The sequence below is a fragment of the Oncorhynchus tshawytscha genome, linkage group LG16 (genome assembly GCF_018296145.1).
Source record: "Oncorhynchus tshawytscha isolate Ot180627B linkage group LG16, Otsh_v2.0, whole genome shotgun sequence".
Classification (NCBI taxonomy): Eukaryota; Metazoa; Chordata; class Actinopteri; order Salmoniformes; family Salmonidae; genus Oncorhynchus; species Oncorhynchus tshawytscha.
Window position 1 is genome coordinate 70,771,890 of NC_056444.1, and position 26,587 is coordinate 70,798,476.

Below are 26,587 nucleotides of genomic sequence, written 5' to 3' on the forward strand. Positions count from 1 at the left end.
TTGCTTATTTTTTTCTTTAAGCAATGACTTTTTTCTGGCCACTCAGTGGAGTTTACGGATTAAAGTGGCCCTGTGGACAGAGCTTTGCAGCTCCTTCAGGGTTATCTTTGGTCTCTTTGTTGCCTCTCTGATTAGTGCCCTCCTTGCCTGGTCTGTGAGTTTTGGTGGGCAGCCCTCTCTTGGCAGGTTTATTGTGGTGCCATATTCTTTCCATTTTTTCATAATGGGTTTAAATGGTGCTTTGTGGGATGTTCAAAGTTTTAGATATTGTTTTATAACCCAACCCTGATCTGTACTTCTACACAACTTTGTCCCTAACCTGTTTGGAGAGCTCCTTGGTCTTCATGGTGCCGCTTGCTTGGTGGTGCCCCTTGCTTAGTGGTGTTGCAGACTCTGGGGCCTTTCAGAACAAGTGTATATATACTGAGATCATGTGACAGATCATGTGGCAGTTAGATTGCACACATGTGGTCTTTATTCAACTAAATATGTGACTTCTGAAGGCACCAGATCTTATGTAGGGGCCTCATAGCAAAGGGGGTGAATACATATGCATTTTACATTTTTTATAATTTTTTAAAACACGTTATTATTTTTATAATAACTTGTATTAATTCATTTAGAATGATATAAAATCCCCTTAGATATGCTCACAGATCAGATTTGCCCTAACGAAGAATCCTCTAAATGTTACTACTGATGGAGTCATGTCATTGAAAAAAACATATTTCGATATACTGTAGGCGACATGAGTCTCACTAGTGTTGAGTAATGTGCTGTTAAAAGTGGTGTAGGTCTTATTTATTTAAAAAGCATATTGAAGTTAGTACTGTAGCATACTCCCGACTGTCACATTGTACAGCTCCATTTTTTCTGTTCCATCCTAACTGAAACCCTGAGGGTTTTGTTTTTCATTTTTCTTGGAATAGAGACACCATAATATTAATCAAATTAATTAAATAAAAATTTCTTAAAATCAATCCCATATACTATGTTCTTACAAAAAAGGTTTTAAATTCTCTAGTACAACCACTATTGAAGGCTATCAAATGCTTCTCAAAGAATCCCTCTGGTGGTCAAACTAACACCAGCTAGCATTAATGGTAACAATGGCTGACAATTAAATAACGTGCCATAGAATTCTGCAGCAGCCCGCAAGGTGTGCTGCATTATGGAGCAACGTTTAAAGGAGGAACACTGTATATTCTGCTGTGAATCAAAAATACAATTGCAGATTTTGAATCTGCACGCTCTCTGAGTTCTGTCACTGTTGTCTCATTTTAGAAAGTTTTGTCAATTTGTAGAAAGAGATTTGCAAGTAAATATTTGATTTGCACTCTGCGGGCAGGACCTTTTACTCCTGACCAATCAGTTCCCTTTACCAAAACCACAGCCACCTAACCATTGGCTGGATTGTTCCATCAATCAAATATTAGGAAGTAGCAACAGGCAGTGGAATGAATCACTTTGACAAAAAGTGTTCGAAAGTCAGTAGCAAGTCTTTAAACTATAGCTAGCAAATATAGCTATAGTTAATAGTTTTTATTATGGAGTTAGCTAGCTACCTTTCCCCCAGCAGTTTCAATTTAGTTAGCCATCTAGCTAGCCAATGGCATTTATTTCAAATTTATCAATCAGATGGTTAATTAGCAAATATATATGTTTTCCCCTCACATCTAAAACTGCCTGATAAAGCTAGCCAGTTTATAGCCTCTGACATTCATCCTAGCTTTACTATCTAATGCAATAGCGGCTGTCAATGCAATGACTGGTCTAGAGTTCGTCTGAAATGAACCATTATATTTCACATGATAAAAAAAACGACTGTCACGCCTTTTCACTCCCCCCACAAATCAATATACACTGATAAAAGAGACAATTACCTTCAATTAGATAATTTTGGTTAAATTTATTCCTCCTTTCTTGATCATGTGGTTGGCTACTTTCTGTAATTTAATTGAGGGAACAATCCGGAAAATGGTTAGGTAGCTGTTGTTTTGGCAGAGGGAACTCATTGGTCAGGAGTATTTTATTTATTTTACCTTTATTTAACTAGGCAAGTCAGTTAAGAACAAATTCTTATTTACAATGACAGCCTAGGAACAGTGGGTTAACTGCCTTGTTCAGGGGCAGAGAAACAGATTTTGACCTTGTCAGCTCGGGGATTTGATCTTCCAACTTTCCGGTTACTAGTCCAATGCTATAACCACTAGGCTACCTGCCGCCCCGTAAAAGGTGGCCCCAGAGCACAAGTCAAAATTTGACTTTCGAATCTCTTTCTACAAATGCACAAAACTTTCTACAAATGCACAAAACTTTCTACAATGAGACAACAGTGACAGAACTCCAAGAGCAGAACTCCAAGTGTATTTTAATTCACAGCAAAATATTCATAGTCGTAAATGGACTTGCAACAATTATGAAAATAAATTATGCTTGCAAATCTAATTGAATGTATTGAAATGTCATGTTACAAGTTTGCAACTGTTGTTACATCTTATACACATCATGATACAAGCTTGCAAAATGTAATAACACATTTGCGAATTGTACTTCCGAACCCCAAAATTCTAAATACAAACACACGTAGTTCTGTCATCATTATAATCCCATAGATTTCAGTGAGTGTGTGCGTATGGCATGTGTGTGTGAATATGGTTTTATGATTTCCGTGAGTGTCAAATAACATTTTATTTGTCACATGCTTCGTAGACAATGGGTATAGACTAACAGTGAAACGCTTACAACAATGCAGAGTTAAAGACTAGATTTAAAAAAAAAAAAATAGTGACACAGTGTATAATGAATCAAAATAAAGAGTAAAAATAACATGGTTATATACAGGGAGTACCAGTACCGATGTGCAGGTGTACGAGGTAACTGAGGTAGCTATATACTGTACATACTGTATAGGTACGGGTAAAGTGACTAGCAGCAGCGTGTGTGTTTGTTTAGAAGTTTTATGGGTTTGGGGTTAGAAGCTGTTCAGGGACCTGTTGGTTCCAGACTAGCTGTGCGGTAGCAGAGAGAACAGTCTGCAACTTGGGTGGCTTCCTCTGACACCACCTGGTATAGAGGTCGTGGATGGCAGGGAGCTCGTAGGCTCTATGCTCTGTAGCGCCTTGCGGTCAGATGCCAAGCAGTTGCCATACCAAATGGGGATGCAGCCAGTCAGGATGCTCTCGATGGTGCAGCAGTATAACTTTTTGAGGATTTGAGGGCCCATGCCAAATATTTTCAGCCTCCTAAGGGTGAAGAGGTGTGGTCGTGCCCTCTTCACGACTGTGTTGATGTGTTTGGACCATGATAGATCCTTAATGATGTGTCCATTTTCCAATCAAGTCTTTTGTCACACTGACGTTGAGGGAGAGGTTGTTGTCACTGCAAGGTCTCTGACCTCCTCCCTATAGGCTGTCTCATCCCTATCTTTTCCTCTTCAGAGGGCCTGGTCTATGGTAGGGTGTCGGCGATTAGGGCATGGTCTGGGGTGAGCAGTGTCCTGCGCCGCCGAGTCATTGAAGTAAAATTCTTCATCCAAATCGAGGTTAGTGATCATTGTTCTGATGTCCAGCAGATATTTTCAGTCATAGGAAACGATGGCAGAAACATTATGTACAAAAACAGTTAAGATCAGTGCAAAAAAACACACACAGAATAGCATAATTGGTCAGTAGTCTGTAAAATGGCAGCTATATATCCCAGTGGCATCAAGTGTGAGCAGCTGTGTGTGGTGAGAGCAGATGTACCTGTTGTGTGTGTGTGTGTGTGTGTGTGTGTGTGTGTGTGTGTGTGTGTGTGTGTGTGTGTGTGTGTGTGTGTGTGTGTGTGTGTGTGTGTGTGTGTGTGTGTGTGTGTGGTGTGTGTGTGTGTGTGTGTGTGTGTGTGTGGGAGGGGGTTCAGTGGATGACTAATCCCAGTATAATTCTGACTCACCAGTCCAGGGACACACCAAAGCCCAGGCACAGCACAGCATAGCACAGCAATGTGCGTGACGCCATGCACTTTTACAGGCCTCTCAGCTGTGCAGCACAATATGAAGCAGGTAGGCAGATGAGACCGGGGGCAGCGCTTCTTGTTGACCAGCTGCATCTTCAAAGCAGAACCTCTCTCAGCCTATCAGACGAGCCAGAGCCAGCAGGCTGCCTGGGACTGGTATGTCTCAATTAGGTACTCAAGGGGACAGCGAGTCATGGTTGGGGTCAACTCCAAATATACAGCTGTGGTGCTAGTTCACTTGTGGTATCGTAAAGACTGATGTGAATTTACTTCATTTTCAGCAAATGTGTACTAATGATGTATGCCTCAGAGAGACAGATGGCTCGATACGCAAGTCACACCAGCATTATATTACCATTGCACTCACACAAACCTACTACAGTATGCCCTGCTCACTCACTGACTCGGGTTCTTACACGCGCTCTTTCTTACGTACCCAAACGAGGAGGACCAGCTGCCTTAAGAGGGTTTAAACCCAACCAGTAAGAAAAGGGGTGTGGAGAAAGAAGGAGGGAGCGGGGGAGAGAGGGTGAGAGAGAGGGGAAGAGAGAGGGAGAGAAGGGGAGAGAGAGGGAGGGCAAAGGAGAGGGGCCATATAAAACCAGCGGAACACAAGCCACCCTTTATCCTGACAGTCTGTCACGCTCTGCGAGCATTCACAGGAAACACACACAGGCTCCCCCAGCGCTCAAACACTCACTTACTTAGCTCTCTCTTTCTCTCTCACACACTCCTACAGGGAAACACACACAGGCTCCCCCAGCGCTCAAACACTCACTTACTTAGCTCTCTCTTTCTCTCTCACACACTCCTACAGGGAAACACACACAGACACCGGCTGCACTCACAAAGGACTGGAGGATGGCTGTGTCCATGAGAAGAATGAATGGGTCCTGGCGAGGGTTGACTCTAGCCCTGGTTCTCTGTGCTCTGTTCCTACACAGTGAGTAGTACATCTCTTTACACTTTTCTACCTCATGGCTCAAAAGTTATCTGTGTCTTACATGCTCAATCTTGAACTATGGATAACTCTAGTAAACTAACTCTAAGCATGGTTCCTCAATTAACCTAAGCCTGACTGACGCAAGTATAGATGACCCAGGTATAACAAGCCATGGGAGTGTTTATGAGCATGTGTAACATGCTGTGCAACATGAATTCCGAACTTAAACTTTCCCCCGAGAGATGAACATGCTAATAAAATGTTCCATAATGTAGTTTAAATTATCTTAAATTACATATGGCTTTTTCACAAGTGAGTTCTGTAATACTTTTGTTATTATGGTGTGACATGAGGCAGCTATGAGGTTTTAGGAGTTTAAGGCTGGTAAAAAGTTGCGGGTGTAGCTAGCCGACACAATGGGGAAAGTTGCCATTAAAAATAATGATAAACTACATCCTGAGAACAGTGTGTGTGTGTGTGTGTGTGTGTGTGTGTGTGTGTGTGTGTGTGTGTGTGTGTGTGTGTGTGTGTGTGTGTGTGTGTGTGTGTGTGTGTGTGTGTGTGTGTGTGTGTGTGTGTGTGTGTAAGCACACACTTTGAAGGGATGGAACGCTCACTCCTTCTAAAACATTTTCTGCTCATTTCAGATGTAGGTCCATCAGGCAGCTTTTACTCAGATTAAATCTTTTTAAATTGGGGAAATATACTTCTGGAAGTTCAATTTGATCTTCGCAGTGTGTTTGGGGGCCTTTCATCTGTGTTTCCAGAAGTTTAATTGGAGAAGGAAGTTTATCCTGTGTTTGTTTCCTGCTTCTCCTGTGGAGATGCATCCTGTTTATACTATTAGCCAGCAGGATGGGTGGGAAGAATGAATGGATGTAAGTGAAAGAGAGATATGGGACTGTGACTCAGCAGGGAGTAAAATTACATCCACAAGATGACGCCCCTTAGGTGGTGGAAACTGTCATACTGTGTGTGTGGTGGGTATTTCTGTTTATATGGGTACCTCTCTTTTCCTCATGTTGGGAAGGTGTGAGTGGAAGCTTCAGCTATCAGATCCAATCCACACTCTTAAGTCTGTTAATATAGATGATAATTGCCTGGTGATGTTATGGTTTGAAGATGAGACTGGTGGGACTGGTGTTGGTTCGGTCTGCGTGATGACTTCTCCAGAACTCCATAGTGGCTCATCTGGGCACTGAGACGGTAAAACATAAGCTCTTTGGCACAGTGTAAACTGGGGGAACACTATGCCAGACTAACCAGAAGGATGGAAAGGAACATGCGCACAGCACACTAGAAAGGCACATTAAGATTCATCTTAATCTGAAACAGAGACACGTGTATTGTGCTTTTACTATGCCTTTAATTGTAGGCTATTGAGTTACTTTATTTGGAGTCTCCTTACAAATGGTTATTAGATGTTCAACTAACTGTCAACTATTTAGATCAATATTGTGAAATTGTTTGAAATAAAACCATTTACATGAGTAGAGCGTTTCCCATTCCTGCCCAGGTTAACAGCTCTTGGGTTTCACTTTGAGAATAGCACAGGGATGTTGCCACAAGTCCTCCCTATATCCTCCTCCATTCCAGACCACACTCCACCAATCACACTAACCTGCTACATAGTTGACACTTGTGTGCCTCCGGCACTGCTATGTGAATTTGCCAAGGTATTGGAACACAACATTGGAACATTTCTGCCAAACTCGGGAACATAATCAGCTGTAGATGGTTGCCATGGTGATTCAGTTGTGTGTGTACTAGGGCCTAGGTGACTGGTGTTTTGTAGGAGCTGGTGGTAATGATTTTAAAATAATGTGTCCCATATCTGCCCCCATGATCCCTGTACCATATCTGCCCCCATGATCCCTGACCCATATCTGCCCCCATGATCCCTGTCCCATATCTGCCTCCTGATCCCTGTCCCATATCTGCCTCCTGTTCCCTGTCCCATATCTGCCCCCATGATCCCTGTCCCATATCTGCCTCCTGATCCCTGTCCCATATCTGCCTCCTGATCCCTGTCCCATATTTGCCCCCATGATCCCTGTCCCATATCTGCCCCCATGATCTCTGTCCCATATCTGCCTCCATGATCCCTGTCCCATATCTGCCCCCATGATCCCTGTCCCATATCTGCCCCCATGATCCCCACTTTTCAACCACTTTTCTAAACTACAGCTCTCTGGCTGTACAGACATAAAGAGGTTGGAAGTCAAGTTCCATGATGTCAGTATTCTCCAGAAGAACACTACTTTAATGTTTCACGGTCAGTTAACATTGTCTCTATATTGAGGAGTTTAAATTATTATTCGATTTAAAAAAAAATGTTTGTTACTTTTACCCCTTTTTCTCCCCAATTTTGTGGTCCAATTGGTAGTTACAGTCTTGACTCATCGCTGCAACTCCTGTAGAGACTCAGGAGAGACGAAGGCCAAGACCCGAGAGACCAACCACATGACCCCCAGGCACTGGAGAAACACAACCCAACCAAGCCGCACTGCTTCTTGACACAATACCCACTTAACCCAGAAGCACCAATGTGTCAAAGGAAACACTGTGCACCTGGTGACCCTGTCAGCATGCACTGCGCCCAGCCCGCCACAGGATTTGCTAGTGCGCAATGGCCTAAGGACATCCCGGCCAGCCAAACTCTCCCCTAACCTAGACAACTCTAGGGAAATTGTTCGCCGCCCCATGGGTCTCCCGGTCGGCTGCGACAGAGCCTGGACTCGAACCCGGAATCTCTAGTGGCGCAGCTAGCACTGTGATGCAGTGCCTTAGACCACTGCACCATTCACTCATTTTGTTTTAATAATGTCTTGGTGTTTTGATGAATCCAGCATCAGTTCAGAGGACAGTTGTGGTCTTGTTCATGGAGGGTATTTGCTGTGGATAAGGTTTAATCAATGGCACAGTGGATTTAGGGTTAGTGATGTCATTAGCCCAGAGAGGGAATGAGAGGAAAACAGCTGATTCCAGGGTTCTACTAAAGAACCTTCTTTGTGCTTCTACTCAGAAGAGCCGGACATGACCCATACAGTACATGCCTCTGGATATATCTGGAAACCAATAAACTAATTTCCCAGGGGCCACTGGGCTTATCTTTCATACAAATATGCGTGTGTGTGGATAGTCTGATAGCAGCATAGCATGCAAAAACTGCATCTGGGGAGAGAACATTGAGACCAACCACATGCCCCCCAGACACTGGAGATCCACTGTGGTGAGTTACAGTTGGAGGCTACAGTTACAGTTGAGCTGTATCTATAGCAGTTGCAGCATGGCTATGGTGACTAAAAGTTGACAGTGGGTAACTGAGATGGGAGCCTCTGTGTAGCCATTAGGGCTCCTAAGCACCTGACAACGGAAGGCCATGCATTCCAATGGTACGTGTAGGGCTGAGATGTTGCAGCAGGAATGCCAATGCAAACCTTTTTTTCAGAGGTGTCGGCCACTGACTGAGACAGATGGGGAGAGATCGAAAGAGTAAGAGAGAGACGAAGAGAAAAGAGAGAAGAAGACAGAGGGGGGGAGGTTTCTATGACTCAACTCAATGGTGAAAGTGTTAAGCTGAACTAACATTCTACTCTTATCCAAGCCAGATGTTCAAACTACACACTTTCATCACAAACACTGATTGAGTTTATGTTCCCGTTTCCCGTGGCTTTGATTCAGCAGTTATGTAGACTCTCAAATATGTAGCAGTGAAATGGGCTGGGTTAGAAATGCTGCATGATGTCATACCAATGCCTCATGGAATACATTTCATGTTAGGAGCCCTAGTTTTCTGTGGATAGAGGGAAAACAAGCTAGCTTTAGAGCCATATGGAGAGAGAGAAAACAAGCTAGCTTTAGAGCCATATGGAGAGAGAGAAAAACACGTGAACATGTTTAATTTCACGGCTGGGCTGGTACTCCAGGAGCTGCATCATTTGTGCCCCTAATTCAGTGCCTGTGGCACAGTAGAGTGAGCCATTGTGATGTCCGTATTCCAAAGTATTCACCACCATTCCAACTTGGGTGTAAGAGGGACAGACACAATGTGCATTCCTATGATTTGGGGGAATAGAATCCTTGTCTCTCCTCACACCACATCCTTTACAGGGGTGGCAGGGTAGCCTAGTGGTTAGAGTGTTGGACTAGTAACTAAAAAGGTTGCAAGTTCAAATCCCCAAGCTGACAAGGTACAAGTCTGTCGTTCTTCCCCTGAACAGACAGTTAACCCACTGTTCCAAGGCCGTCATTGGAAATAAGAAATTATTTGTAACTTGCTTGCCTAGTTAAAGATAAAATAACACGTCTGAGAATTTTAAAGAAATAAGTGAAATAACAGGTACAACAACAAAAAAGCACAGCTAGACACAGCACAGTCATTCAGGGTGGTGTGAACCATAAACTCTCCATGAATATGGACACACAAATCTGAACAGTGAAGACCAACACAAAGAGGAAAGATAGCTCCATCATGTGTTAGTTGATTGGACATCTGAATACCAGTATCGGGAGTGAGATGGGTTCTGTGCAAATGGACATCAGACTGTGTTCAGTTCAGACAACATTTCCGACCAACATAAACAAGTGCAGAATATTGACCCTCTTTTTTTTCTCATGGTCCTCAGTTATTGACTAGCATTCCATCAGTCCCAAGTCAGGATGGTTAACGTGGACTCACCTCATCCAGAGGAGGGTGTGGGGCTTTTTACGTAACAGTCTGGCAGATGACTGTGTTATGTCAGAGGGAGCAGGCTGTTGGGTGCATGTTCCATCCTCGTGGGCCTATAGTCACGATCCAAAGACCATGAGACCACATCATTAGAGCTGGATTACAGTTAAATGGCAGTTGCCTCAGTGGTTTTGTAAAAGGTAATAGGTACCAGTCAAAATAAAGTTGAAATAATTGTTTGTCAGTGTCAATCTGGCTAGAGGGTTTGACAGGAAAACTTCTCACTCCCCTTTGTCCATTCTATGGCCTCGCACTCTGAACTACATCAACACACTCCACAAGTAACTGTTCTGTTCAACAGAACATCTTCATTTGGACTTTGGCTTCTATCAAACCTATTCCAAAGAAAACTTATTAAAAAAGGCAACAAAACCAAGGATAAGAACAATCACAATTGCCCAGAATGCAATTGCCCAGAACCCTTCTAGGGCAATGAACCAGACAAATACAAAAGACTGCAGACTCTAGCAACCATATTTACCCAACTAAACAGTCTTAATGAATTACAGACGGTGTGTTACCATTCAAATCATCCTCTCCTCATTATGCTGTTTCTAGAAATCTTTATGTTCCATGATCCCCTGGCACCCTGGTGCAGTTTTATAGCCGTTGGGGCTTTAACAATGCTGCGTCCCAAATGACACCCTATTCCCTATATAGTGCACTACTTTTGACCATGGCCAATATGGAGTTAGTCAAAAGTAGTGCACTATATAGGGAATAGGGTGCCTCTCCCCTCCTCCTAGTTCTCTTTGATTTCAACACACCACAGCAACCTTGGACAGGGAGCAGAATCACTTGGGAGCTTGTAGACAACAGTCTTCCACACTCAAGTCGTACAGAGTTAAACTAATGAACAACCCTGAAATTAGGGGAAATTTCAAAAGATCGACAAGGAGTGTGTGCGTCATCACCAATGCTTGTTACATGAGCTCAGGCAGCGATGAAAGCTTATCACAAACTTACTTAGCTCATGTTTGGAAGATCCCAGGTCATGGTAATGTCACAGACTGTCAGCATATAAGACCACAGTAGGTTTACTACAATATCAGTAAGTATATGACAAGTATGTCATCTAAGGCAAGGCATGCTTGTCAGGAGAAGGCAGAGGGAGGCATGCCTCTTTATTGTGGTGTGTACAATTTAGCCTGAGGAATCAAGGGTCTTTTAATGAGGCTTGGCTGAGGCCCTTTCACTGCTAGAGTAATTGCTCCTTGTAATTAATGTTCAGCTAGAAATGCTTCGGTCGTTGGGGCCCTTCTTTATGCTGCTGGCTAATTGAAAACATAAGATTACATCCTGTTCCTGCTTTGGATGGCACTGGGACTTTCTGTTCTCATGGTAGTTTGAGGGAGAGAGAGTGAGAGAGTGTGAGGCACCAGCAAGGATCCTGGTGTCTGGGAAGGTCTCCTCTATGAGTTTAACCAGGAAGTGTGTCTTTTACTCTTCCCACCATCTTTCTGCTTTTCCTTTTTCCCTCCTTAATCCAAACCATTGTATAAAGCTAGCCATTGGAGGGGAACTGTACATTTACATATCCTCTAACACAACCTCTCCCCTTTCACTTCCTCCTCTGATGTCAAAAAGCTGTTGGAAGCCACCCAGCAACATCTGCACTCAGCAACAGTAACAGCCCAGGCAGCTTTGGTTCTGACAGTGGGAGCTGTGAGGCAAAGAACAAGCCTGTCAGAGCAGCTGGTATTTGGCTGTGTCCCAAATGGCACCCTATTCCCAATATAGTGTTCTAGGCTACTTTGACCGGAGTCCTTGTGTAAAAAGCAGTGCACTATGTAGGGAATAGGATGTCATTTTGGATCACAACCTTGGTATAGAGGAACGAGGCCTGGCCTATCCTTCAGTAATGAGATGGACGGTCTATTTAGGAAACTGAGGTTTTATGTTACGGAGGGGCTGCCTGTCCAATTTTAGATGACAGCGTTGTTAGCGTTGAAGAAATACCAGAGCCATGTTTCAGACCATTTTTCAAACCCAAAACAAAGCCTCATCCACGTTTCTTCTCTTTGCTCTCGAGTGGATTCCAATAGCAGTGTAGAGTGTAGAGATGTATAGCCAGCAGAGGTGGAAATCTAGTGGCAGTATACTTACTGTAATATGCCTATGGCATTATGAACCATTAGCTTTGACTGGTGGCTCTCTCTCTCTCTTTCGTGTCATTGTGTGGTTATTGGTGAACCTCCTGTGTGTGTCTCTTTGGGAGGCCTGCTGGATGTTCTGGGTATTATTGATGGGCCCGGTCTCCTCAGCTCTGAGGCTTAGTGAGGTCACAGTGTGCCAAGTGACGTAAGAGCCATTTCCTGTCCAAGGATGTGCATGGACAATGTTCCAACGTCTGTCGCTAATTCACAACAAAAAGTCACCCTGTTCATCCTGACCATCCTGGTTTCAGAAGCATAAATAGTTATCAAGTTATTTTCATGTAGACAGAGCATGGGACCCGGTGACTGTTCCAATGCAGGTTTTTTCCAGATTGTGGTTTGGTGTTTTGACTGGCCGTCTGGTCACAGGAGAGGAAAAACTGTAAGCTGTATTTGGTTACCAGGGAAACAGTTTTTCTGGCCAGTGCTTCATGCAGGGCAGGCTGGTGTGGCTGTCTAGTAGCTACAGGCTGGCAGAACAGAACAGGGGTGTCCACATTGTTCTACTATAGGCTACATGGACACCTAAAGGAAGGTATCCCAGTACAGAGGGGCTCAGTTGACTTGCTGACTAGTAGGAATGGGATCCCTGTCCAGCCTCCCTGTACATTCCTCTGGCCGCAGCCATTCTCTGGAGGCTCTGGAAGCCTGGAGGAAATCCACCCTGGCCTGGGTCTGAGGTGATAGTCTAGCCTCGGAGAAACAGGGAAGTCAGGGTTCTACTACTGACATCTGGAGGTGGGAGAATTAAAGACTGAGACTGGGAGGGGTGCAGCAGGCAGGTGGTAACAGCCAAGGTGCCGTCTCTGTGGCTTGGGTGGGGAGGCGATCCCAGGCTGTAGGCTGAGCCTGAGGCCTGTCTGTCTCTGAGTGGCTGCATGACGTCAAAAGATCTCCTGATCATCTCCCTAAGACTAGGCAGGGCCAGGGAGAGAGACGGACCACGGTTCCCCAGGGAGACTGACATCAGCTGGGCTAGACCCCACCCTGTTGGATGCCCCCAGGACCCAACCCTGCTACAGGTCAGACACAGGCACATCTCCAGCCCTCCCCAGAGAAGAACCAGGCCCTAATCAGAGGTTAGAGAGGCCACGCAACGGGACTTTCGTCTCTTGCTCTCTGTCTGCCCCTTTAATTCAATGTAGAGATGTTTGTTTTGGTTCAGTCACTATCCTCCTTCCCCACCCTGCATCCCTTACACTGGGAATATAGGAAGGGTCAGAGACGGCTATCACAATAGTAAAAGGTTGTAGAAGGAAGTGCAGAAGGAAAAAGGAGGACACAGTGAGTAAGTGGGTAAAGACGTCTTCACAATAAATCATCAAAAACGTCACAATATTTACATTTTAGACTCTCTTATACCGAGAGCGAGCATCTAGAAAAGCCCAGTAAATCAGGGTTTAATGGTCTGTAATTAAGGCATTGTTGAAAGCAGAAAGATGTTGTGCGGAGTAAACATGATGCCACACAGCTTGTTGATCTTTCCACACAACATGGGCTGGGGAGTCAGCTGAGTTCTGGCCCCCTAAGCCAGATCGGTTGCAGCAGCCAAATGGCAAAAGTCACATCCTCCTGGGGATATGGAGACACACACTGGTTAATTTTCTAGTGCTGCACTGGAGCATGAATTGCATGTTACACTGTTCTCCATGACCTCTTCCATTAGGTGAGCTTTTCAAGATGTCTCTATGTTTCCGTTGGTCCTGCTGTGATCACACAGAGGTTTTACTCAGAGTTGAGCTGTCATTACCTGGCCTGGATCCTGTCACGTCTACTCTATATGTATGTGTGTGTGTGTGTGTTCCCTGTGGACTTAGGTAACTGGCTTCCCTGTTCCTGAGCCACAGCTAGCCACAGCCTCACTACACTACTCTGCCACGTGCTGCAGCAGTGCGAAGCAAACAAATTATCATCTTGCCATTTTTCCCTTCTGCACCCATACAAAATCTGGCAACCACATTTTATGTGTTTCTTTATGGAGACCCGAGCTGCTCATGAGCACAATGAGACAATCTGTTCCGTTGGTGCCATGATGACATCAGTGAGGGGCCAGGAAACGCTCTCTACAGGGCTGGATGGGGCTGTGGAGAGGACGGACCTGGACCCTGTCCTGAAAGGAGCTGGACACATGCACGCACACTCTGCACAAACACAGAACCACGCCCAAAGTCTTAAACTCAAAGTCTTAAACTTGCACTGTTAGAATCTGTCCTCAAGTTCATCAAGTAAAAAGAGAACGGCTTGCCTGTATTTACTAATTCTTTGGTTGAAGTTCCACTAATAGTTGACTTGTCTGTGTACCCAGCCTGGTCTCATAGACTAGACTAATAATATAGTACACATAAATCCGGGATACAAATTAGTATGATATGTTACGTTTGGTATGGTGGGCGTATAACGTGAACGTGTAGCAACCCAAAGGTGCACGTTTAAATCTCATCATGGACAACATTAGCATTTTAGGTCATTGGTAACTTTTCAAATAGACATTACTTTTTAGCTACTTTGCAACTACTTAGCAGGTTAGATAACCCTTCCCCTAACCATTTTAGCTAACCCTTCCGTAACTCCTAACCTTAACCCTGACCCCTAACCCTAAATCCTAGCATAAGTTAGCTAGCTAGAAGTCGCCATGTCAGCTCACACTGGGGAGTTTCAGCACCGTGTCAGCTCACACTGGGGAGTTCCAGCATTGTGTCAGTTAGAACAGGGGAGTTTCAGTGTTGTGTCAGCTCACACTGGGGAGTTTCAGCGCTGTGTCAGCTCACACTGGGGAGTTCCATCGTTGTATCAGCTCCAACAAGGGAGTTTCAGCGTTGTGTCAGCTCCAAAAGGGGAGTTTCAGTGTCGTGTCAGCTCCAACAGAGGAGTTACAGTCTCGTGTCAGCTCCAACAGAGGAGTTACATTCTCATGTCAGCTCCAACAGAGGAGTTACAGTCTCGTGTCAGCTCCAACAGAGGAGTTACAGTCTCGTGTCAGCTCCAACAGGGAGTTTCAGTGGTGTCAGCTCCAACAGAGGAGTTACATTCTCGTGTCAGCTCCAACAGAGGAGTTACATTCTCATGTCAGCTCCAACAGAGGAGTTACAGTCTCGTGTCAGCTCCAACAGAGGAGTTACAGTCTCGTGTCAGCTCCAACAGGGGAGTTTCAGTGTCGTGTCAGCTCCAACAGAGGAGTTACAGTCTCGTGTCAGCTCCAACAGAGGAGTTACATTCTCATGTCAGCTCCAACAGAGGAGTTACAGTCTCGTGTCAGCTCCAACAGAGGAGTTACATTCTCATGTCAGCTCCAACAGAGGAGTTACAGTCTCGTGTCAGCTCCAACAGGGAGTTACAGTCTCGTGTCAGCTCCAACAGGGGAGTTTCAGTGTCGTGTCAGCTCCAACAGGGGAGTTTCAGTGTCGTGTCAGCTCAAACAGGGAAGTTTCAGTGTCGTGTCAGCTCCAACAGAGGAGATTCAGTGTCGTGTCAGCTCCAACAGAGGAGGTACAGTCTCGTGTCAGCTCCAACAGGGAAGTTTCAGTGTAGTGTCAGCTCCAACAGGGGAGTTTCAGTGCCGTGTCAAATCCAACAGGGAGTTTCAGCATTGTTCCAGCTCCAACAGGGGAGTTTCAGCATTGTTCCAGCTCCAACAGGGAGTTTCAGCATTGTTCCAGCTCCAACAGGGAGTTTCAGCATTGTTCCAGCTCCAACAGGGGAGTTTCAGCATTGTTCCAGCTCCAACAGGGAGTTTCAGCATTGTTCCAGCTCCAACAGGGGAGTTTCAGCATTGTGTCAGCTCCAACAGGGAGTTTCAGCATTGTGTCAGCTCCAACAGGGAGTTTCAGTGCCGTGTCAAATCCAACAGGGAGTATCAGCGCCGTGTCAGCTCACACTGGGGAATTTCAGCGCTGTGTCAGCTCACACTGGGGCATTTCAGCGCCGTGTCAAATCCAACAGGGAGTATCAACGCCGTGTCAGCTCACACTGGGGCGTTTCAGCGCCGTGTCAGCTCCAACAGGGAGTTTCAGCGTCGTGTCAGCTCCAACAGGGGAGTTTCAGAATTGTGTCAATTCAAACAGGGGAGTTTCAGTGCCGTGTCAGTTCACACTGGTGAGTTTCAGCTCTGTGTCAGTTCACACTGGTGAGTTTCAGCTCCGTGTCAGTTCACACTGGGGAGTTTCAGCACCGTGTCAGCTCCAAACATGGGAGTTTCATCGTCATTTCAACTCCAACGGGGGAGTTTCAGTGTCGTGTCAGCTACAACAGGGGAGTTTCATTGTCGTGTCAGCTCCAACAGGGGATTTTCAGTTTTGTCAGCTCCAACAGGGGAGTTTTAGTGTCGTGTCAGCTCCAACAGGGGAGTTTTAGTGTCATGTCAGCTCCAACAGGGGATTTTCAGTTTTGTCAGCTCCAACAGAGGAGTTACAGTCTCGTGTCAGCTCCAACAGGGGAGTATCAGTGAATGTCAGCTCCAACAGAGGAGTTATAGTCTCGTGTCAGCTCCAACAGAGGAGTTACATTCTCATGTCAGCTCCAACAGAGGAGTTACAGTCTCGTGTCAGCTCCAACAGAGGAGTTACAGTCTCATGTCAGCTCCAACAGAGGAGTTACAGTCTCATGTCAGCTCCAACAGAGGAGTTACAGTCTCATGTCAGCTCCAACAGAGGAGTTACAGTCTCGTGTCAGCTCCAACAGAGGAGTTACAGTCTCATGTCAGCTCCAACAGAGGAGTTACAGTCTCGTGTCAGCTCCAACAGAGGAGTTACAGTCTCGTGTCAGCTCCAACAGAGAAGTTTCAGTCTCATGTCAGCTCCAACAGGGGAGTTTCAGTGTCGTGTCAGCTCCAACAGGGAGTTTCAGTGTCGTGTCAGCTCCAACAGGGAGTTTCAGTGTCGTGTCAGCTCCAACAGAGGAGATTCAGTGTCGTGTCAGCTCCAACAGAGGAGGTACAGTCTCGTGTCAGCTCCAACAGGGGAGATTCAGTGTCGTGTCAGCTCCAACAGGGAAGTTTCAGTGTAGTGTCAGCTCCAACAGGGGAGTTTCAGTGTCGTGTCAGCTCCAACAGGGGAGTTTCAGTGTCGTGTCAGCTCCAACAGGGAAGTTTCAGTGTCGTGTCAGCTCCAAAGAGGAGATTCAGTGTCGTGTCAGCTCCAACAGAGGAGTTTCAGTCTCGTGTTAGCTCCAACAGGGGAGATTCAGTGTCGTGTCAGCTCCAACAGGGAAGTTTCAGTGTAGTGTCAGCTCCAACAGGGGAGTTTCCGTGTCATGTCAGCTCCGACAGGAGTTTCAGTGTCTGTGTCAGCTCCACACAGAGGAGTTTCAGTGCAGTGTCAGCTCTCAACAGAGGGAGATTCAGTGTCGTGTCAGCTCCAACAGGGGAGTTTCAGTGTGTGTCAGCTCCAAACAGGGGAGTTCAGTGTCGTGTCAGCTCCAACAGGGAAGTTTCAGTGTAGTGTCAGCTCCAACAGGGAGTTTCAGTGTCGTGTCAGCTCCAACAGGGGAGTTTCAGCGCTGTGTCAGCTCACACTGGGTAGTTTCAGTGCAGTGTCAGCTCTCATTGGGAGTTTCAGTCTTGTGTCAGCTCCAACAGGGAAGTTTCAGTGTCGTGTCAGCTCCAACAGGGAAGTTTCAGTGTAGTGTCAGCTGCAACAGGGGAGTTTCAGTGTCGTGTTAGCTCCAACAGGGAAGTTTCAGTGTAGTGTCAGCTGCAACAGGGGAGATTCAGTGTTGTTCCAGTTCCAACAGGGGAGTTTCAGTGTCGTGTCAGCTCCAACAGGGGAGTTTCAGTGTCGTGTCAGCTCCAACAGGGAAGTTTCAGTGTCGTGTCAGCTCCAAAAGAGGAGATTCAGTGTCGTGTCAGCTCCAACAGAGGAGGTACAGTCTCGTGTTAGCTCCAACAGGGGAGATTCAGTGTCGTGTCAGCTCCAACAGGGAAGTTTCAGTGTAGTGTCAGCTCCAACAGGGGAGTTTCCGTGTCATGTCAGCTCCGACAGGGGAGTTTCAGTGTCGTGTCAGCTCCAACAGAGGAGGTACAGTGTCGTGTCAGCTCCAACAGAGGAGATTCAGTGTCGTGTCAGCTCCAACAGGGGAGTTTCAGTGTCGTGTCAGCTCCAAAAGGGGAGATTCAGTATCGTGTCAGCTCCAACAGGGAAGTTTCAGTGTAGTGTCAGCTCCAACAGGGAAGTTTCAGTGTAGTGTCAGCTCCAACAGGGGAGTTTCAGTGTCGTGTTAGCTCCAACAGGGAAGTTTCAGTGTAGTGTCAGCTGCAACAGGGGAGATTCAGTGTTGTTCCAGTTCCAACAGGGGAGTTTCAGCATCGTTCCAGTTCCAACAGGGGAGTTTCAGCATTGTTCCAGCTCCAACAGGGGAGTTTCAGCATTGTGTCAGCTCCAACAGGGGAGTTTCAGTGCCGTGTCAAATCCAACAGGGGAGTATCAGCGCCGTGTCAGCTCACACTGGGGAATTTCAGCGCTGTGTCAGCTCACACTGGGGCATTTCAGCGCCGTGTCAAATCCAACAGGGGAGTATCAACGCCGTGTCAGCTCACACTGGGGCGTTTCAGCGCCGTGTCAGCTCCAACAGGGGAGTTTCAGCGTCGTGTCAGCTCCAACAGGGGAGTTTCAGGATTGTGTCAATTCAAACAGGGGAGTTTCAGTGCCGTGTCAGTTCACACTGGTGAGTTTCAGCTCCGTGTCAGTTCACACTGGTGAGTTTCAGCTCCGTGTCAGTTCACACTGGGGAGTTTCAGCACCGTGTCAGCTCCAAACATGGGAGTTTCATCGTCATTTCAACTCCAACGGGGGAGTTTCAGTGTCGTGTCAGCTACAACAGGGGAGTTTCATTGTCATGTCAGCTCCAACAGGGGATTTCCAGTTTTGTCAGCTCCAACAGGGGAGTTTTAGTGTCGTGTCAGCTCCAACAGGGGAGTTTCACTGTTGTCAGTTCCAACAGGGGAGTTTCAGTGTTGTCAGCTCCATCAGGGGAGTTTCAGTGTTGTGTCAGCTACAACATGTGATTTTCAGTTTTGTCAGCTCCAACAGGGGAGTTTCAGTGTTGTGTCAGCTCCAACAGGGGAGTTTCAGTGTTGTGTCAGCTACAACATGTGATTTTCAGTTTTGTCAGCTCCAACAGGGGAGTTTCAGTGTTGTGTCAGCTACAACAGGGGAGTTTCAGTTTTGTCAGCTCCAACAGGGGAGTTTCAGTGTTGTGTCAGCTCCAACAGGGGAGTTTCAGTTTTGTCAGCTCCAACAGGGGAGTTTCAGTGTTGTCAGCTCCAACAGGGGTGTTTTAGAGGAGAATAGCCTATGTGTTTATGAATGTACCTACATTGAGTGGTAGCTCATCGTTAGGATGACCTGAGATTTACAAATAATATTTACTCCTTGTGACTTTCCTGGAACTCTCGATTTAAAAATGACTGCGTACAGTCGTGAAATACATAACATACTTCCAGGAATAGCACTTATTTATGGATTTGTAGATACTTGATATATGTACAGTGTGACTTTCTATAGTATGTCAAGTCAGTGACCTCACCCAGGGATTATAACCAGCACCCCTCAGAAAATATAACCATGAAGTCAACCATCTCCTCTCCATTCATCAACCCAACAGAATTACCCACATCTCTGTAGCGTGTCAGTTAGGTCTGTGGCTGTCCCACAGAGATCCTATTAAATCACGATTCTACAGTGCCTTGCGAAAGTATTCGGCCCCCTTGAACTTTGCGACCTTTTGCCACATTTCAGGCTTCAAACATAAGAATGAAGAATCAACAACAAGTGGGACGACATTTATTGGATATTTCAAACTTTTTTAACAAATCAAAAACGGAAAAATTGGGCGTGCAAAATTATTCCGCCCCCTTAAGTTAATACTTTGTAGTGCCACCTTTTGCTGCGATTACAGCTGTAAGTCGCTTGGGGTATGTCTCTATCAGTTTTGCACATCGAGAGACTGACATTTTTTCCCATTCCTCCTTGCAAAACAGCTCGAGCTCAGTAAGGTTGGATGGAGAGCATTTGTGAACAGCAGTTTTCAGTTCTTTCCATAGATTCTCGATTGGATTCAGGTCTGGACTTTGACTTGGCCATTCTAACACCTGGATATGTTTATTTTTGAACCATTCCCATTGTAGATTTTGCTTTATGTTTTGGATCATTGTCTTGTTGGAAGACAAATCTCCGTCCCCGTCTCAGGTCTTTTGCAGACTCCATCAGGTTTTCTTCCAGAATGGTCCTGTATTTGGCTCCATCCATCTTCCCATCAATTTTAACCATCTTCCCTGTCCCTGCTGAAGAAAAGCAGGCCCAAACCATGATGCTGCCACCACCATGTTTGACAGTGGGGATGATGTGTTCAGGGTGATGAGCTGTGTTGCTTTTACGCCAAACATAACGTTTTGCATTGTTGCCAAAAAGTTCAATTTTGGTTTCATCTGACCAGAGCACCTTCTTCCACATGTTTGGTGTGTCTCCCAGGTGGCTTGTGGCAAACTTTAAACAACACTTTTTATGGATATCTTTAAGAAATGGCTTTCTTCTTGCCACTCTTCCATAAAGGCCAGATTTGTGCAATATACGACTGATTGTTGTCCTATGGACAGAGTCTCCCACCTCAGCTGTAGATCTCTGCAGTTCATCCAGAGTGATCATGGGCCTCTTGGCTGCATCTCTGATCAGTCTTCTCCTTGTATGAGCTGAAAGTTTAGAGGGACGGACAGGTCTTGGTAGATTTGCAGTGGTCTGATACTCCTTCCATTTCAATATTATCGCTTGCACAGTGCTCCTTGGGATGTTTAAAGCTTGGGAAATCTTTTTGTATCCAAATCCGGCTTTAAACTTCTTCACAACAGTATCTCGGACCTGCCTGGTGTGTTCCTTGTTCTTCATGATGCTCTCTGCGCTTTTAACGGACCTCTGAGGCTATCACAGTGCAGGTGCATTTATACGGAGACTTGATTACACACAGGTGGATTGTATTTATCATCATTAGTCATTTAGGTCAACATTGGATCATTCAGAGACCCTCACTGAACTTCTGGAGAGAGTTTGCTGCACTGAAAGTAAAGGGGCTGAATAATTTTGCACGCCCAATTTTTCAGTTTTTGATTTGTTAAAAAAGTTTGAAATATCCAATAAATGTTGTTCCACTTCATGATTGTGTCCCACTTGTTGTTGATCCTTCACAAAAAAATACAGTTTTATATCTTTATGTTTGAAGCCTGAAATGTGGCAAAAGGTCGCAAAGTTCAAGGGGGCCGAATACTTTCGCAAGGCACTGTATATAGATTCTATATGTAATTCTATGGGTTGTCTTCTCATTTGGTCATAGAACGTTACTACTTACTATGGTATCATGTGCTGTTGATGGGTCCAACCACAGCCAGGCTATAGAAGCAGCATTTCAGCTGTCATGCACTACCAGGCCCTTCACATCCCATCCACACTGCAGCCCATGATTTAGTGGCCTATGGCGGTCGTGCCTCCCCACCACAATGTGATACAGGCTAAAACACCCAGAGTAGCATTGCCTGGGGAAGACTTAGGGTACTGAGGCCTCATACAGGGTAGGAGCTGTATTTGACTGGTGCCCAGCCTCCATGCTCCAAAGCACCCAAAACACTCCTGGAGGAAAGAAGCCACTGTGTGGAGTATGGGCGTGTGTTTGGGCTGAAAGCAGGCTTGTGTGGTGGCCTGACACGGTAGTGTAGTGAGGGATAACAGAGGGGATTGGCTTTGCTGGGGGGGTGGTTGAGATTTCTCACTCAGCTCAGCTCTCTCTCTGTGTGTGTGTGTGTGTGTGTGTGTGTGTGTGTGTGTGTGTGTGTGTGTGTGTGTGTGTGTGTGTGTGTGTGTGTGTGTGTGTGTGTGTGTGTGTGTGTGTGTGTGTGTGTGTGTGTGTGTGTGTGTGTGTGTAAAGCATCACATAAAGTGCAAACCACCATCATGCTGCCCAGGCTAGGGGTGATGCTATGCAGAGGTAGGCCAGGTTGGATTTGTGTGTAGACAGGGGAGCACATTAATAGCATGATTAATACCATCAGAGTTAAAAAGTCTCACGCCATAAACAGCTTTTGCCCTCCTCTTATCACTGCCCAAGGAAGCACTTGACTGTATAACCTGCTGGAGTAGAGAGAGAGGTCCAACAATCAGAAAAGAGACATTCTGTAAGCATCTCATTGCAAGACCATACATTTGTATTTCGTTAGTGCATTCAAGGACATATGTACAGTACAGTATGCTTGCAGACATGAAAATACGTGTTTACATCTTGAACATGTGAGTGAGAAGAACATGTGAGTAAGAAGGTGTCAACATGAGAAGGCCTACATATGAGGTGAGCGATGGGGTAGGGGGGTTTGATTGCTAGATCTTGGAAGTTTAGCTGTGCATTCTTATTCACAATTACTATATCAATAAACGTGTCATCTCAGGGCCAAAGTGAGTTAGCTAGGGTCTTTTAATAACACGTAAACATTGAGGAATTATGCCCAGCTAAGCCAATTAAAATATATGACGTGCTCTGCATGATGTCGAATGCCTTGGTTGGCGCTGCCACCTGCTGTCAAGATAAAGTGCACTGCAGGAGGGAAGTGTAGCACATTTTACAGGACTTAGTGTGCAGCTCTGGAGACACACTATCATGGTGGCCACTTGGCAGCTATTAATCATTGGAAATATTGAGGTAACGCTTCAAACTTGTTAATATTGCTTGCTAGCTAACATCCATACAAAGACGTTGGCTGTGCGTTCATCCTTAAAAAGAGGTTGGCTAACATCCTCTCATCTGTGGTTTGCAGTATGTTCAAATTTAAAATGCATCATCACAATAGAAGAAAAAGGAAGCTAACATCCACTAGAATGGGTGGTGATTTGATAAATAATGTGTTGTGGTGTGCTCATGAGCGTCGTGATTATGCCGTAGCGTTGGGAAGATAATTGTTCCAGTTATAGGGCTTTGCAAACCACATTTGTTTCCACATCAGGCAGTGTTTAAACCATAGAAATAGAATAAATAGAAAGGGCGTCTCCATTCAAGTCAATGATGGCATAATGGGTGGGCTGGCAGCCATTTTGAGTAAGAGTGGAAGTAAAAGCAGTGTACCCTTCAATCTGTGCTGTGATTTGTTGAGTCAACTGACATTACAAAAAAATACTTTCCATTGCATGAGCCACATCAGTTAACATAATTTGAATGAACAATTCTACATTACAATGGCAATCCAGCATAGTCCCAGTTGGTTTTAGATATTATAAACTGGGTGGTTTGAGCCCTGAATGCTGATTGGCTGACAGCCATGGTATATCAGACCTCATACCATGGGTATGACAGAATATTTATTTTTCCTGCTCTAATTACGTTGGTAACCAGTTTATAATAGCAATAAGGCACCTTGAGTGTTTGTGGTATATGGCCAATTTACTACAGCTAAGGGTTGTGTCCAGGCACTCTGCGATACGTTTTGCATAAGAACAGCCCTTAGTCGTGGTATATTGGCCATATACCACACCCCCTATTGCCTTATTGCTTAATTATACCATGGCATTGTTGAATACTCATTTCGGATTGGCTTGAAGGACATTCTAGAGCATGCAATATTTCCCTAATTGCGTGGTATAATTCAATGGCTATGAAGTTCATTCTTACATGTTCTACTTTTAATCTGCTTTTGAAAGTAAAAGTCGAATTGAAAACATTATTGGCATTGTTGAATTCAATTTTCATAATAGCAAGCTAGCATAATACTTTGGCAAGCAAGTCTGTTTGGAGAGGTCGCTAAACTGAACACATTCCCACTGATAGGAGGCTGGGAGCTGGAGCTGTGAAAACTCGAGCAGACAACTAACACATCAAATCCAGGTGCTGAAAATTAGGGACTTGCAGATTCACAGAGTGGATTACATCTCTAGAGAGCAAAGAATTTGACATGGCAGTGTATTCTAAAATCCAATCCCAGGTTACAGAGGTCATAGCGTAGAAGACAAATGATCTCTTGTCTGTGTAGATTGGGGAAAATCTCCTTTAGGCACATCTTCTCCCAATGCTTGCATGTCTCACAGTAATGACTGTTTGCATACTTGGAGTATCATAGATATATTGTAATAGAGTATGCTTACGTTCATGTTCACTGGTTTCACAGTGGGATTTTGTTTGTTTCTACTGACTGAACATGACACAAAAGTCATAAAACTAGTTTTTCATGACTGCATCATGAGGTAAACAGCAACCTGTCTCTTTTCCATGGTCCCAAACTACAGTATTTACTACTCATCTGTTGCAACCAGGCTTAAAATTTCTTTGGGATAGGGGGCTGTATTTTGACGTCCGGATGAAAAGAGTGCCCAAAGTAAGCTGCCTGCTACTCAGGCCCAGAAGCTAGGATATAAATATAATTGGTAGATTTGGATAGAAAACACTCTAAAGTTTCTAAAAACTGTTACAATAATGTCTGTGAGTATAACAGAACTGAAATGGCAGGCAAAACCCAGAGGACAAACCATACCCCCCCCAAAAATGTTTCATCCAACCACTGATTTCAATGGCTGGCACTTTTATAATAGTAGTTTCTAGGGCTTCCTCTAGATGTCAACAATCTTTAGAAAGAGTTTCAGGCTGGGTTTTGGAAATATGAGCCAGAAATTGTAGTTTTTCTAGGTGGCTCCCATTTTGGCTGTAGTGTTTCCAAGCATGTGAATGAGAGCGCTTGAATGAGAGCGCTTGAATGAGAGCGCGTTCTTTGGTATTTTTCTCAGGTAAAGACAATAACGATTCTCCTTCTTAAATTGTATTGTTTATTTGTGTACTATGGTACCTAAGGTTTGATTATTAATGTTGATTGACTTATTTGGATAAGTTTATTGGTAACGTTTGGGATTCATTTTGAATGCATTTTGAAGGAGGGAAACCGAGTGGATTATTGACTGAAGCGCGCCAGCTAAACTGAATTTTTATGGATATAACGAAGGACTTTATCGAACAAAAGGTCCATTTGTAATGTAACTAGGACCTTTTGGAGTGCCAACAGAAGAATATCTTCAAAGGCAAGGCATATATTATATCGCTATTTCTGACTTTCGTGTCGCAACTCCCTGGTTGAAAATGATTTGTTATGCATTTGTGTGCTGGGCGCTGTCCTCAGATAATCCAATGGTTTGCTTTCGCCGTAAAGCCTTTTTGAAATCTGACACGGCGGCTGGATTAACAATAAATTAAGCTTTATTTTTTATGTATTGCACTTGTGATTTCATGAAAGTTTAATATTTATAGTAATTTAATTTAAATTTGGCGCTCTGCAATTTCACCGGAAGTTGTCGAAATGGGACGTTTTAAGACATTTTAAGTTTTAAGAACCAAATAAACTGTGATCTGGGGGGGAAAAAGCATGTCTGTTTGGTTACCAAGGCAACTGCTGTAGCTATCTAGATCGTGAACTTGCTAGCCACTTCAGTGAATGTCGTCTCATTTCTATCTGCAATAATTCATTTTTAAGCTGTGGTATAAAAAAGTATAATCAACGAGGGGCAGTGCATTCTCTGGAAAATAATGCAGGCCGTGGAAGGTGTGGAGTGGAACTAACCTCTCACGGAACGCATTTGCCTCGAAAACAACCTGCTCACGGTTCACAGCAAAAATCTTTTTCAAACGCGATTCTCACCTGCGTATTTTAGTCAACTACATTGTAAGAAAAGTCCAACATGTCTAAAGATGACGTTTCAACATTGCCTTCTCCCAATCGTTTTCACTACTTAGAAAAAAGTTATGTTGTAGGGCTTCTCTCATGTCCCTTTCCATGACGGTGCTATCAGCCACATGAATGAGTGCTAGCTAGCTACCTACTGGAACATTATAAGCTAGCCAAAACCAGCAACACAAACCAACGTTAAATACAGCCACAACAAGTTAGTGGATTGAACATTACAGTGGTCGTTTAGACCCCTCGACCTTTTCCACATTTTGTTATGATACAGCTTTATTCTAAAAGATTAGATCATTTTTTTGTAATTAACACACAATACCCCATAATAACAAAGCAAAAACAGATTTTTTGAAATGTTTTATAAAATGAAAACGGAAACATCACATTTATATAGGTAGAACTTATAGTTCATTGTTAAAGCAACTTTGGCAGTGATGACAGTACTGAGTCTTAGGTATAATGCTAAAAGCTTGGCACACCTGTATTTGGGGAGTTTCTCCCATTCTTATCTGCAGATTCTCTCAAGCTCTGTCAGGTTGGATGGGTGTTGCTGCAATTGAATATACCACAAGTGGACTCCAAACAAATTGTAGAAACATCTCAAGGATGATCAATAGAAACAGGATGCATCTGAGCTCAATTTCAAGTCTCATAGCAAAGGGTCTGAATACTTATATAATACTTAAGGTATTTCTGTTTTTATTATTTTATACATTTTCAAAAGTCCAGTTCACTCTGTTTCAACTTGACACCAATCTTCCTGGACATATCCTCTCCCTTGTTATTGCTGGCTTCAACATATTCAAACCTCCACCTCCCTCAGTCTTTTCAACCTTCCCTCTCTTTCCCTCCAATCTTCCTCCCTTAACCAATTACCCGACTCCTACAAATATTCAACTTTTCAAAATCTCTTTTTAGCCTCCTTGAGAGACATGTTAAGCCCTGCGCTCCACGTTCAAATTATCAACATTTTCAGGGCTCTTCTCACAGGTTCTATTTCCCTATGTGGGAGCATTAGGAACCGTAGGTCAGGATTTTAAACCTGGTTACATGTACATTGAACAACACAGCAGCTTATC

The 26,587-nt window shown here is 44.6% G+C and overlaps 1 protein-coding gene across 3 annotated transcripts in view; it reads left to right on the forward strand.

Annotated features, from left to right (window-relative positions):
* The first annotated feature begins 4,605 nt into the window (after positions 1-4,605).
* Positions 4,606-26,587, forward strand: part of LOC112215224 — a 38,639-nt gene continuing 16,657 nt past the window's right edge. The window contains exons 1-2 of one of the 3 annotated variants that reach the window (XM_042299565.1): positions 4,607-4,749; positions 4,828-4,939. In XM_042299565.1, the coding sequence (XP_042155499.1) occupies positions 4,858-4,939 (82 nt within the window). In that variant the 5' untranslated portion in view covers positions 4,607-4,749; positions 4,828-4,857. Of the gene's footprint in view, positions 4,940-26,587 lie in introns of all 3 variants that reach the window. The other 2 variants (XM_024374153.2, XM_042299564.1) reach the window with 2 other exon arrangements.